The 12,954-nt window shown below is 47.2% G+C and overlaps 1 protein-coding gene across 8 annotated transcripts in view; it reads left to right on the top strand.

Moving 5' to 3' along the window:
• FLI1 (Fli-1 proto-oncogene, ETS transcription factor) overlaps window positions 1-12,954 on the top strand; it is an 88,908-nt gene that overhangs the window by 40,939 nt on the left and 35,015 nt on the right. For all 8 annotated transcript variants that reach the window (XM_080567512.1, XM_080567511.1, XM_080567515.1 and 5 more), the window contains one exon: window positions 9,487-9,698. In XM_080567512.1, the coding sequence (XP_080423638.1) occupies window positions 9,487-9,698 (212 nt within the window). The remainder of the gene's footprint in view (window positions 1-9,486; window positions 9,699-12,954) is intronic.

Here is a 12,954-nt window from a genome sequence, read left to right as displayed (position 1 = left end):
CGCTGGGACTTTTCATCCCAGTAAATGGCATTTTGGGGAAGGAGGCAGGTAAGAGTTTCGCATCACCCTATCGAGTGTGTGCATATGCTGAGTCTCAACTGACGAGCACAACAAGCTGTGCAGAGCGCGAGCTGGACTTGGGGAAGAGGCAGGCTCCTGTGAGTCCTGAACCACCTCCCCGTTTCCTCTTATCTCCATGCTTCATGTGGTGCACACTTGACAACACGCCTAAGAAACCAGCTCTGGGCTGAAACACTGAGTTTACGCTTTGAGTATCATAAGCACTGAGACCCCGAGTACGGATTTAATCCAACCGTAGCTCAGGGACCGAGGCCAAGCCCAGAATGCAAGTAGGCTCAAGCCCGAGTGCTTGAAATCTCAAGCCACATCTGGTTTAGGATTCAGCTGCAGGACTGCATTGGTCTTGTATTTGCTCACACTGATACAGTGTCCAGACCTTGTAATACGCAGTGTAGATGTCACTGATTGATTATGCCTTTTATTTCCTTTTGGCTGAGCCTTTCCATCACCAAGTATTCCCTGGGTAAGAGGCAATCAGCTTTGCTTAGGATTCTTACCTCTATTTCAGGGGAGAAGCATATACTGTGCTCTCTCCAGGAGACTCTGCTTTGATTCCGTCGTGCTGTTGTTTTTCCTTAGTCTGGAATAAGTCATCTTGGGCTGAAAGTGCATGTTTTGTTCTCTGCGGATGGAAACATAACAGCACCCGATGAATGTTTCCTGATGGGCTTCCTGCGATTGTGAAGGGAATGGTGTCAGAGAACAAAACAGGATACGATTGCGGTGTTTGTGAATGTAACTGGGACAATGGTATCAAAGTGAAATAAAAAATAATGAATGGACATTGGTGTAGCGGTGAGTCAGAGCTCAGAGGAACCTGGAATATTTGTGCCTTTATAAGGTGCCACTTCCCAGACCTTGCATTCCTGGGAGAACACTCTTTTTACAGTTTCCAATGTTTCGACAGTAGGAACCAAGCTGAGAGGATAAGATTTTGGGGTTTGCACCTATTCCTTCATGCTTTAGAGTCCACTCAATGTCCTTTTCCAAGGCAGCCTGTCGAAGGGGAGACGTAGATGTGAGATACCCTCCCTCATGACAGAGTCCCCAATACTTCTCATGTTGTCATTTTCCTTTCTAGGAAGAATCATTTACGTTGAAAAGATTCAATTGCTCTTTCCATGTGGAAAACAAAACCAGCAGGATTGTTATATAGGCTCAGCTTCTGGTATGAGTAAAAATACCACCAAAAAACTCTCCCTTTGCAGAAATGTTGGCACAACTGCAGCAGGCAAATGCAGTTTAAAGCAAGCCCAAGTTTTCTGAAATAAAGTGCTTGGTCAGCCTGCAAGCTCCTGATCAAAATTTTGCCACTAAAAACCAGCCTCTGGCACTACATCAAGGAGAGGAGTCAGGCAGTGGGTGCTCTGGGACAAAGCTGAGGTCAGCACAGAATTTCTGCAGAGCAGTAGACTGCATTTATTCCTCAGGATAGTTTTGGTTTGTCAGGCAGCCAGACTCCAAAACCATCTTGCAGTTTTCCCTCCATGTGTCTTCAGCAGAGAAGACCATAAAAATGCTACAATAATATTTACTGAAGTGTGTATGTTCACAGTTATATCCATGTGTCTCTGTTTACAAACGCATCTGCTCAGTGCAAGTCAATTATTTTACAAGGGCAAGGAAAAAAATGGAAAGGAAGGTGAACTAGCGCTAGGTGGATTTGGGTGCTGAGCTCTGGGAAGCAGTCAGCCATGCAGTGCCAAGCCTAGTGGGCAGCTCTGGAGTGGAGAAGATGTGGGCAGAGATCAGTGGTGATACAAGCCCAGTAAACTGGCCAAGGACAGTGTTAATACATGGCAAAGGCAGACTGGTGTTCTGGAAACATGACATGGCTTGGAAAAGACCCGGAGAGATGAGAGAGTCCTCCCACCTCGGCAGACAGTGCTAGCTCCACAGTTCTGCCGATTTGTTCATGGAGGCAAATCCTTTTGTAGCGAAATTAACTGTCAGAAATGAAACCTGGCTCAAGCAATGCCAACAGCAAAGCTTCCAGCACTTTTAGCAGGCTTAAAGTTTTTCCCCCAAGGTTCAGTACTCACCCTAAACCGTCTCATGTGTTTGGGTTGGCAGACCTGAGCAGGAATTCTCCCAGACTTTCTGGGACCAGAAGCCAGAAGCTGTGATTTGTCCCTTGTCTGCTAACGGGCAGGCACCTCATCCAGCTCCTCTGCTACTGCCAGCGTGCATCGGTGTAGGCAGGGTACGAAGCACCAGGGAAAGGTGGGAATCCGTAGGGGGATCCTTCCCGAGAGGCCCAGGGACACGCTCAGGCTGGCCGGAGGCTGGCCGAGACGTGGCATGCTCCAAAGCACGCTGCGGAAAAGCTGCAGCGTGCCTCCGAGATTTAGGAGCTTATACGATGGAGACGCGATAATCTCTCAGACACGTCCATGATGCGATAATCTCTCAGACGTGTCCATTCTCCTGGCCTCGTATTTCACCATATTACTCTTAAGAGGTCAAGAGGCCACAGCAGTAATTTGAGCAGGTTCTTTTTTTTGCTTCCTCTCCTGGTCCTGTGCTCAGGCCACACAAAACCATCTCCTGGAGGCTGCCCGCGTGGCTGAGGCCGGCGCTCCTCAGCCTCCTCAGCACCTGCCCTGGTGCAGGCACCCGCTGGGAAGAGCACTTGGGGCCCAGGTATCCCCACTTGGTATTCAGCCCGTTGGAAACAGATCAATTTGGGCTCTCGACTGATTGATGCAAAGCTTAGACTGAGATAAAAGTGCTTTGGTCCAGATCCGATGAACGTGTGCGTGGAGTCAAGTGCTCCAGTGCCCTTCTGAAAAGTGAAGTACAAAGCACGATTTATTTATTTTTTCCTCTTCTCAGGTTTTGGGGATCTTGAGATAAAATAATAAAGCATTAATTTTAGCAACCTTCTGTTATCTACCCAATGTGAAATTTCATGGAAATAATGAATGTACAAATAAAGAAAAAAAAGACATATTTCCCTACAAGAAGTTTTGCAAAATCATTTAACCTCAATTTTTAGCTGGTTTTGTGTGATCCCTGCTTCTGGTCTGGTTTTGCTAGTTACACCTATCTTATTCCTGTTTCGTTTCCTCCTAGCATGAGTTACCAAGTTGTGGTTTCCCCGTTATTTGAATTGTGAAGAAATGGTGCTGCACTCTCAGATTGCCAGGTTAAGCTCAGATGTAGTTCTCCTGATGGAAAGTGAAGGAAGGGCTGTCACAGCTGCAGAAGAGAGCTTGCACTGCAGTTTGTCTGGGTAGCTGGCCCGCTTTGTAGTTTTGAGCAAGCCTTCGGTGCAAAGGAAGCGCAAAATTATTGGAGTGTGAGATATCATCAAAATAATTAAATAAAAACCAACACGCAATGTTGTGGCCCTCCTTTGTACACAAAGAAAGCCTCAAATCTACACAAACTTTGACACAGTCTTAAGGGGCTGGTGCCGTCTCCCTAATCCTCAGACCTGCTGCTGCAGCAGGGAAAGCCAGACTGCTTCTCCTCCCATCTCTCCTCCTCCGGGCAGGGATTACAGCATTTGGGTTACCACAACCCGAATGCCAGCAGCTCAACTGGAAAACAGTGTGAACAGAAGGGTTTGTCAGTCACCGTGCGATGCTGTAAGTAGATACAGGAGGTCTAGGGCGACGGGCCGGGGCAGCGATGGCTCTCAGCCTGCTGTTTGCACTCCAGCATGATGATGGGTCTCTGGTGCTAGCTGCAGCCCACAAATCCTCTGCTGCAGAGGCAGCCCTTAAATTGATTGTGAAGGGCACAAGATTGGATTGTGGTTGTTAGCAATAAAATGCCTATGATCATAATTTTCCAGGGGGAGTTACGGGAGTCCCTGCACCAATCCCATAATATCCTGTAAGGAAGGTGGAATAGCATGAGCAAACCTCAAGAAAAGTACACTGGAAGGATGTGGAATACAAAAAGCTGCAAAAATGTATCTTTTTGGTTTGGTTAGGTGTACTGTAAAGACTGGATATATTAGAGTGCGGGGTTGCTGTCCAGGCCTTGCTTTGAATTACCCCAAAGGTTCCTGTTGGTGTCCCAGTAACAGCACTGGGTGAGGCTCAGCGCTCCGCAGAGCTTCCAGCACGAGCGGGGCAGGGCAACAGAGGACTGAAGGGAGAAACAGGCACAGACGGGGGAATACCTCGCTAAAGGTGCTGCCAGAGATCGAGGGCAGAGATGGGAATAACACTCTGCCTCCTAATTCAGTGCCCAATCCATTTGAATTTGCTGTCCCAAGATCAACCCAGACTCTGCTCCTTTGTAAATGTTGTATTTGACTCATTTTCTTGTAAGTCTGATGTTATCTCTTCCCTGCTTGTTGAGACGTTGGCAGCAGAAGTGCTGACTTGTAAAACTGCAGTGCCAGAATCATTTCTATTCAAGGAGTAGATCCTCTGTGTTAACCTCAAGCCATGTGTAAGGCTCGTTACTCTTGGTACCTCTTATTTTGGTGCTCTGTGTCGCACATCTGGGCCCTGGCAGATGGTGCCTCTGAGCTGGTGACATTCTCTTTACAAAGATACTTCAGGAGTGATTTTCCCACAGGACTAAGAGCAGTGAATGTATTTTATTGCTAAAAAAATAAAAAAAAAAAAGAAAGAAAAGAAAAAAAGTAAGCCCTCTAACCCCTCTAGAGGTAGAAGTAATCTTTCCATGCAGAGCATGATAGTTCAGGTACTCAGCATTTTCTTCTCTTATAAGCCAGACATTGTGGAGGAGGATGAATCTTTGATCTTTAGCAATGCCTTTTAAATGTGGTTATGGCCAGAAAAGTGAATGTAAAGAGCTCAAAGTCAATATTCAGCGTAAATGCATTACATGCACTTGGAAAGAGCTGTGATTGTAGGCACTGGGTCATATCTGGGATGAAAACACTGCCTGCTGTCACCTCACCAGCTCTTGTTTTCATGACCTTTCTCACAGAGCCAAGACCAGGGAACCAGGAACACTGAGAGAGCTTTCCTTGCCAGTGAACTTTGGATAAGGTTAAAAACCTGAACTTTTAAGGGTCTTATGCAAAGCAAACCTCTGGAGGTTAGGGAGGGTGTCAGGATATCCTGGGGCTACGGCTGTTGGTGCAGCCACCAGTGCAACAAAGGCTGTGTGGGGACAGTGAGGCATCTCGGTGAATGGTGGTGATTCACCTTACTTGTCTTCCTGGCACCCTCACCCCTTGCTGTTGCCTGGGGTTATTTCTCTGGCCCCTTCTGTTTATACAGAGTACGCTGCCCGAATGGCCTGCTCCATTCATTCACTCAAGTGAAACCTCATGCTGGAGCTGTCAGCCGTCCCCACGGTGTGGCCAGGAGAGCAGACTGCCTTTCCTGCAGCACAGCGACAAAATCAAGGGGTACCTCACCTCGCTGCAGCACCGAGACCTGGCACCTGGCCCTAGGTGGCTTGCCTTAAAAAAAGAAAAACAGCAAATTTGCCTTTGTACAACTAGAAACTGTTATTAATAAGAGCTGTGTACCACATTTTCATGTCTAGGGGATCCGTAAGTGTGTGCCAGCTCTATGCGAAGTTGTTTCAGTGCCCATGGCAATGGGAACTCGTGGCGGTCCACCGGTGGGCTGCCTGGAGAAGGCTGGGGCCGCGCTTCGCAGGGACTTGGACTTGCCTATCCCTGCGCTGCGAGCTGCCGTAGACGGGCCTTGCCACATTTATGCCAGGAATGTGATTAAAAACTGGAAAAACTGAAGCCAGCCTATTCCCAGAGGCGATATAATGTAACATATATGCCAGAGCAATACACACAAGACCCCTGTCTCAGGCTCAGTCTGGCCAGCTCAAGGACACAGCCCAGGAGGCGACAGCATGGGGGGAACTCTGGCGAGCCGTGGCCTGTCTGCTTAGGTTATGTTAGCAGCTTTAACGCCTTGCCCTGTTTTCCCAATTGCCCGTCGCCAAACGCTAAGTAACTCTAGATTCTGGCGAGACAGACATTTGCCCTCTGGTATGCCGTTAGCTGTTGGAAGTTAACTTCCTCAGCTAGAACTGAAGCCAAACACTTCCTGACCAGGTTAGGTCCTTCAAAACGCAGTCTTGCCAAGCAGAGCCTCTGGTAGCGAGTATCAGGAAGGCTGTACACGTTCCCCATCTGGGTCAGTAGCCTGAAATCCTGCAGGGCCAGCCGAGCCCTGTCCTCTTCCAAAAGAGCAAAGGGAGTCCTGGACAGTCCTCACTGCTCGGATGGGATCTCGGCGGGCCCTGCCCTCTGACCCTGCAAGCTGCAGGCTCCGCGTTGCTCGCCGCCCCTTGGGGTTGCTGCCACGCCGTAGGTGTGCACATCGCGGCGAAGCTGGCTGCAGCAGGGCTTGGCAGCGCGCCACTCAGCTCCCCTCCCATGCAGTCAGCAATGCTCGCTTGCTGTTTGCATGTGCAAGCCGATCGCGGGCAGGTGTTACAAGCTGCTATCGCTGCCTGATCTGCAGAAGCTCTGTACGAAGCTCTGTGCGTCGTCAGCTCCCTTGGAGACTTGAGTCTGTAGCTTCTGTGGCTGGAACTAACTCAGGGTTTTAGCTCAAACGATTCCTGGTTCAGTAACTGCTTGGGCCTGCCATGGCGGCAGTCATCACGTTTGAATTTCTTTTCCTGTTCGCAACGGAGTTTTAAAGCCTGTACGTTTTGCAGTCTTCGGGCATTTGAGCAGCAAAGCGCAGAGCTTCTCCACGCAGCTGCTGCCTGCCCGTAAGGCTCTCATTCTTCTGGCTAGCCCCAGTTGCTGCTGCAGGCAGGGCCCAGCAGCCACCGGTCTTTCAAGGAAGATCCTTATCTGAGGAGGCAGACTCCTCCTGATGGCCAAGAATAGTGTGTGTACTTGCCTGTTGTTAGTTCAGTGTATTGCAGAGATAGTTGCACTTGGATGCTGGCTTAGTAATTGATCCTAGTCTGCGGCTGCTCTTTGGTGGTGGTTTTTTGTTGTTTTGTTTGTTTGTTCTGGGGGGCTGGCAGGTAGCCGTAAAGATCTCAGCTTTCCAATTATTTCTGTCAGAACCTGTCTTCAGAAGAAAAATGCCTTTAGGCAGAAAGAGCGTTTTCCCAGATATTATTTCCCTTACAAAGAGCTTTGTGTATGTTTTGAAACTGGAAATCTCCAAAAGCAAAAGCAAACGTTTTCAAAGCACAGTCGGTGAATTCACGGCGCTACTCACGGTTTCCCTGCCTCTCACTGATCCGATCAGCCCTGACCTGAGGCACGCAGCTAAGACTGGGTCTAGGGAGCTGTACGGCAGCCCAGCACCCCGGGATGTTTGGGGTTTGCCTACCACCTCATGCCATAATACAGGAAACCCCGCATTCTCTGTACTGAGAGGAAGCAGAGGCTTACGGAAGATGTGTCATTTAGGAACCCCAGTCTGACATCCTGACTTCAGTAAATCAGAGAAGCAGCAAGATGCTGTATCCTTACCTCTGAAGGGAAGGCCGGCTCAGTTTTAAGAGCTGTCACCAGGCGGTATTGTGTCCTTACACCTTTCTGTGCAGCCAAGTTGCTATCCTGGGGATATTCTCGGTCTCTTCAAGGAGTTTCTGACAGAAGGCTGTGATCACAGGGATTGCACCGTAAGGAAATTCTTCCAAAGGGCATCTTTCACTCCCTGATTTACTCTAATTAAAACAGAAAATGGGAATGGACAGTTAGGGAAGGTGCCCCTTCTACATTCACCAGGAGAGAGCTCCTGCAAAGGATGAGTGCAGCGTGAGCTCCTTGCAACGAGCAGCAGCAGGCAGCCTGTGGTAAAACCTCTCATTTTTGTTATTTGAAGGCTGAAGGAATCACAGCTCATCAGTGTGAGGTTGCTCACAAAATATTCATAGCAAATACTGTGATTTCAGCAGGACTTACACACATTTGAGGGTTGCCCTGAATTCAAGCTTAGTCAGGCCCACTTAAACTCGAGGCTACTCAGGCTTGTTTGGTTTTGTTACGTGATCTGATCTGAGGTCTGAGATAGAAAAGTGCTGATAGCTGTAGATGCAGAGCACCGACTTGACTCTTTCTAAGTGCGTTTATTTCAGGCCGAGAGAGATTCTCACATTTAGCCAGTAGACACTAGCTTTTGACATTTTTGGTGATGATATCATGCGCCTTGTAATGTGATTTTCACTGAGATTCTCGTGTAATCGGAGGATTCCAGCAGCTGCACGGTTCTAAGTTGTCACAATTTCTGTTCCCCTCCTTGGCTGTGGCAAAAGTGTGCAAAACTAACCTCAGAAATGACTGCTGGGGGGGAGGAAGAGAGAGGGCAACAATTCATTATTTTTAAAAGCTCACAATTTGGACTGTATTCTGTGAGTTTTGGGCACCAAGGGTTTAGCAACAGAGCAGCTTTGAAAGCAAAGGCTGTGTGTGTGTGTGCAGTGGGAGCCCACGGCTGCACACACAGCCACGTTACAGGTCTTCTGAATGCACAATCCACAGAGTAGGTGAGTCTGGTGCTGTCTTTGTTTCGGAGGTCTGCTCCATTAACTCACATTAAAGGACTGTGTACTTTTAGTCTGGGAGGTTCCTCGTTCAGTTTCTGGCCTGCCAGCCATAATGGCAGCTGTGTTATGTGCGGTTAGCTTAGCTCCATAAAGAACTCGCAGACCCCGTCAGATGCGCTTTGAATACGGCAGGGCTGTGCCAAAGCCTGTATGAGCCTGGCGTGCTTCGTTTAGAAAAGCCAAGCGCATCAACGCAAGGGAATTGAGAGTCAAAACGTTTTGTCAACATTTTGAGTTTCACCAGGAAAAAAAAAAGGATAAAAAGGATAACAATTTCCTGTTTTTAAGCATTTCTAGAAATCCAGTTTGGTAACTCACTGGTCCTACATCTCCCACAAAATAAACAAAAAGTGTAAAGTAATGCATTTTTTATCCCACCACTAACACCCATAACTCTGACCTGTACTGACTGCTTCTCCTTCACGAGTAACCTCAAATATAAACACCACACAACACCCTTTGAAAGAAGATGTATAGAAATAATATGCACCTTCAAGTGACACTCCAGAAATGTTATACAGCACATATCTCTTTGGTTGTTTTTGGACCAGCGAGTGCAGACAGGTGGGCAGGTAACTATATAAGATCACACAGATGAAGCTGCTTCTCAGAGGCTGTTTACAGCAGGCAGTGAGAACGGTGTGGTTCCCAGCAGCCACCTTTGCTGTTTGCAGAAGTCAGATTAACCTTAACTCTTGCCCCACCCAGAGCAGCACAGCAGCTAGCAAAAGAACCCACTGGTTTTGCATACGGGTTGACGGACCCCAAAGAATCTGATTCAATCTGCGATCCTGACAGATGGCAATTTCAGACAGAGCTGGGCAGCTGTGGGGCCCTTGCAGGTGCTCACCAGCTCAAAGAGAGAACGCGAGTGGAGTTACTGGTTTAGTCATGACTCTGAGCGCTTGTTTTTTCTCTCCTCAGGAGGCTCTGTCGGTGGTGAGCGACGACCAGTCCCTCTTTGACTCCACATACGGCGCTGCCTCTCACCTCCCCAAGGCAGATATGACAGCCTCAGGGAACCCTGACTATGGCCAGCCGCACAAAATCAACCCTTTGCCTCCTCAGCAGGAGTGGATTAATCAGCCAGTCCGGGTCAATGTTAAAAGAGAATATGACCACATGAATGGATCAAGGTAAGGAAACCTTTCCTCCTCTGCTGAACTTTAAATAAAAGTAAAGTGCGTATCGTCCATTCGTGCTCTTGTCCGTCATACCAACAAACACAGCTATTCATGTAGGATCATATCCCACTGTCCCTGGAACCAGGGTTTCTTGTCACCCTTATTTTAATGGCCTCAGGACCTTGCACTTGCAGTTCTTTAGCATGCATCTCCACAAGTCTCCATGAACATTGTACAGACTGGGACGTGAGACTGCCAGGACAGAGTTCATGCTGCAAACACTGTTGTGAATGACACATTTCATCACCTAGTTCAGCATCCCACAAATGTGCCATGGTTCAAGGGGCTCCTAAAGATGGAGCTGGTCAATGGCTGGTATTTATCCCAGTGCTTCAGAGTGAAGCTAGTGAAAGCTGCACGCACTTTGTGAGCTTCATTGGAGGACAGTTCTTGTTGCACCTGTAGCTAGATTCGTGCTCTGCCAGGGCAGGAGCAGCAGTAGGAAACTGGGGAGGTATTTGATAGAGAAGAGAAAAAGAGGAGACAGAGGTACAATATGGCAGCCTATAAGGCGTAGCAGAACAAAAGTCAGATGTGTACCTTCAGGGTGGGTATATGTGACCACTTGTGGACAAGAGAGTTTAGGATTAGGTTTGAGCAGTGATGTTAACCATCAAAACCACACAGGTTATGCTGTATCCTCTATGGATTTTAGCCACAGCATTGCCTGCCCCATGCCTGCCCCACACCATTTGTAGCTAGAGCTGGGGGAGATGGATCATTGAGGGTGATGGTTGGACCTGATGATCTTGAAGGTCTTTTCCAACCTTTCTGATTCTATGATTTCCCCCATTCAATGAGGATCTCAAAAAATTGAAAACATTTTCTTATCACAGCTCATTTCTACCAGTCAAAAGCCTGGGAAAAAAAAATAAAATTGCATCCTCTTGGACAGAGCCATAAGGTGTAAAAATTTCAAATTATGACAGTTTTAAATATATACAGTAAAAACAATTTCAGTTTTTAGCATTATATTTTAGAGCACATTGTTATAATTTAATTTGCAAAGTCACAAACATCTGTAACATTTGTACCATGTTAATTACAGTTAAACAATTGAGGGTTTTTCTTCTTGTTAGTTTAGGACTTCTTTAACAGCCTATTTTCCTGGTTTCTGAGAACCTAGCAAAGTGTAGAGTTTGAAACAGAAAGCAGCCTCACACTTTCAGACTTCTATAGTGAGATGATGGTGTTAAAGACTTCAAACAGCAGCATGCTTTTTTTTCCTCATAAGTATACAGTAGATGCTGATTTTACTCTAAGATAAAGGTCTTTGCGTCAGTTGGTCTTTGATGATGATCATTTGTAGATTGAATTTGATCTTGCCCCAGTTGTACCTTGGAGTTGCATCTGGACTTTGAAAGAACTATAGGGATTTTTGCTCAGAATCCAAGCTGAAACATAGGATAGTGATTTTTTATTTTTTCTTTTCCTGAAAAACACCATCCCTGGATAGCACAGGCAATGGGATAGATCCTGAAAGTACCAGCAGATGGGTTTTTTGGCAGTCACGAGGACTACCTTGGGCTACCAAGGCTAGCCTCCTTAATCCCTCTCTAAAATCATCAGGAGGGCAGTGCAGAGTGGGATTTGAACCATGGCTTGTGCATGGTGCTGCGCAGGTCTGACCTCTCCATCCTACAGAGAGTTGAACTAGTCATGAGAACCGAGGTGGCAGAATCAGTCTCATATATGGCACAGGCAGCACACTCCCCTGATCATGTGAGGAAGCCCTTTATAGCATCACATCGGTTGCTCACACCAATGGTGTCAGACCAACACTCAGAGGGTGTTTCCTCCCAGTACTCTACTCGTCTCTCTCACTAGCAAATGTTGGAGGTCCTAGCAAACAAGTAGTCCTGTCCCACCTGCTGAGCTACCGTAGGCAGCGCAGACTGGTGCTTTTCAGATCTTTTAAGTGCATGGTCTGTATGGATTCTGCATGTGGCTGTGCTTGTATGGCCAGAAGTCTGTGCAGCATTTTTATTGTGTGTGTATTACATGTACTTAGGAGTCAAATGTCTTGGATTGTCCTTCCGTTGCGGTCTTTGTGCTACAATTTTGTCATCTGTTCTGAAAAAAAAGCAAAATAATAGTGCTTTGACAGACTGATTCATTAGCAACTGTAAGTGCTCTGATATCCCAAGAAAAGGCCCTCCAGAAGTGTGTTTATTCTGGGCAAAAAGGAAATTCTTTTTTATGGGTTTGCTTGAGCCTACAGGATTCTTAGGCAGAAACTAAGTGTCCTCAGTCTCTCTAAAAAGGGGGCAACAACTTCCCAACCTGTTAGAAAAAAAAAAAAAAGAAAAGACTGCTTTGGATGTCAGAACTAAGCACCGAAATAGCTTCCAGCCTTGCCTTTTGATAACTTGTTAGCACAAGAGCTCCAATCCATCCAAGAAATGTGAACATTCATCTGATGTATCCATCCACTTCCCCTACTCATGGCTAAAAATGTGCCCTTTCCCCTCGTGTCCATCACAGTTCATTGTTTCAGGTAGGACCACGCCAGTTGCTTGTTTCTCTGCCCATCAGCTGCCTGGCAAAACTGACACACCGTCTGAGCAGCAAACACCAACCTCAATACAGATTAACTTGAACTGCAGGCTGAATAACAAAACCTATTCCCCCTCCCTCTCTCTCTCCTTGTCTTTCTCTCTCTTGTTTTTCAAGCACACTCTCTTACCAGCTTCCAGCTGCCTCATTAGAGAGAGCAGCCTTTATTCTGTTTCACCTGTACTCGAAGCACTAGCATTTTCTGCTTGTCGAGAGAATGGTTTATGTACTGTAGGGAGTGATAAAGCTATAGGAAACCTGACAGTGAAGGGAGCTGGATGACGGTAAGGGACAGTGCCCAGCTTTTCTTTTTTTTGTTAGTGACCAGAAGCAGGTCTGAGAGCTGTGAGGCACCGTGGGATGAGCTGGTTTGGTCCCCAGCAGGGTGGGAGAAGGGGTCGTTGACGAACGTCTCCAAGCCTGTTGTGCAGAGCCGTTCCTCCAAGTGCAAAACCACATGGCAACCCCGACCGGCTTTCGACCCCACACCAGAGGTTCCTGGTTTGCTCCCAGACGGGAAAGAATTTCCCAGATAGCTGCATGCTTATTGTACATATGGGATATTCAGGCAGTGGCAGGAATCTGCTTCAGGTGAGATGCTGGGACTTCTGTATTATTGCAAGATTCAGAGGTACAAATCTGGGGAAAGTTT

The sequence above is a fragment of the Anser brachyrhynchus genome (assembly GCF_964034855.1).
Source record: "Anser brachyrhynchus genome assembly, chromosome: 25".
Classification (NCBI taxonomy): domain Eukaryota; kingdom Metazoa; phylum Chordata; class Aves; order Anseriformes; family Anatidae; genus Anser; species Anser brachyrhynchus.
This window is presented reverse-complemented; position numbering and strand designations above follow the sequence as displayed.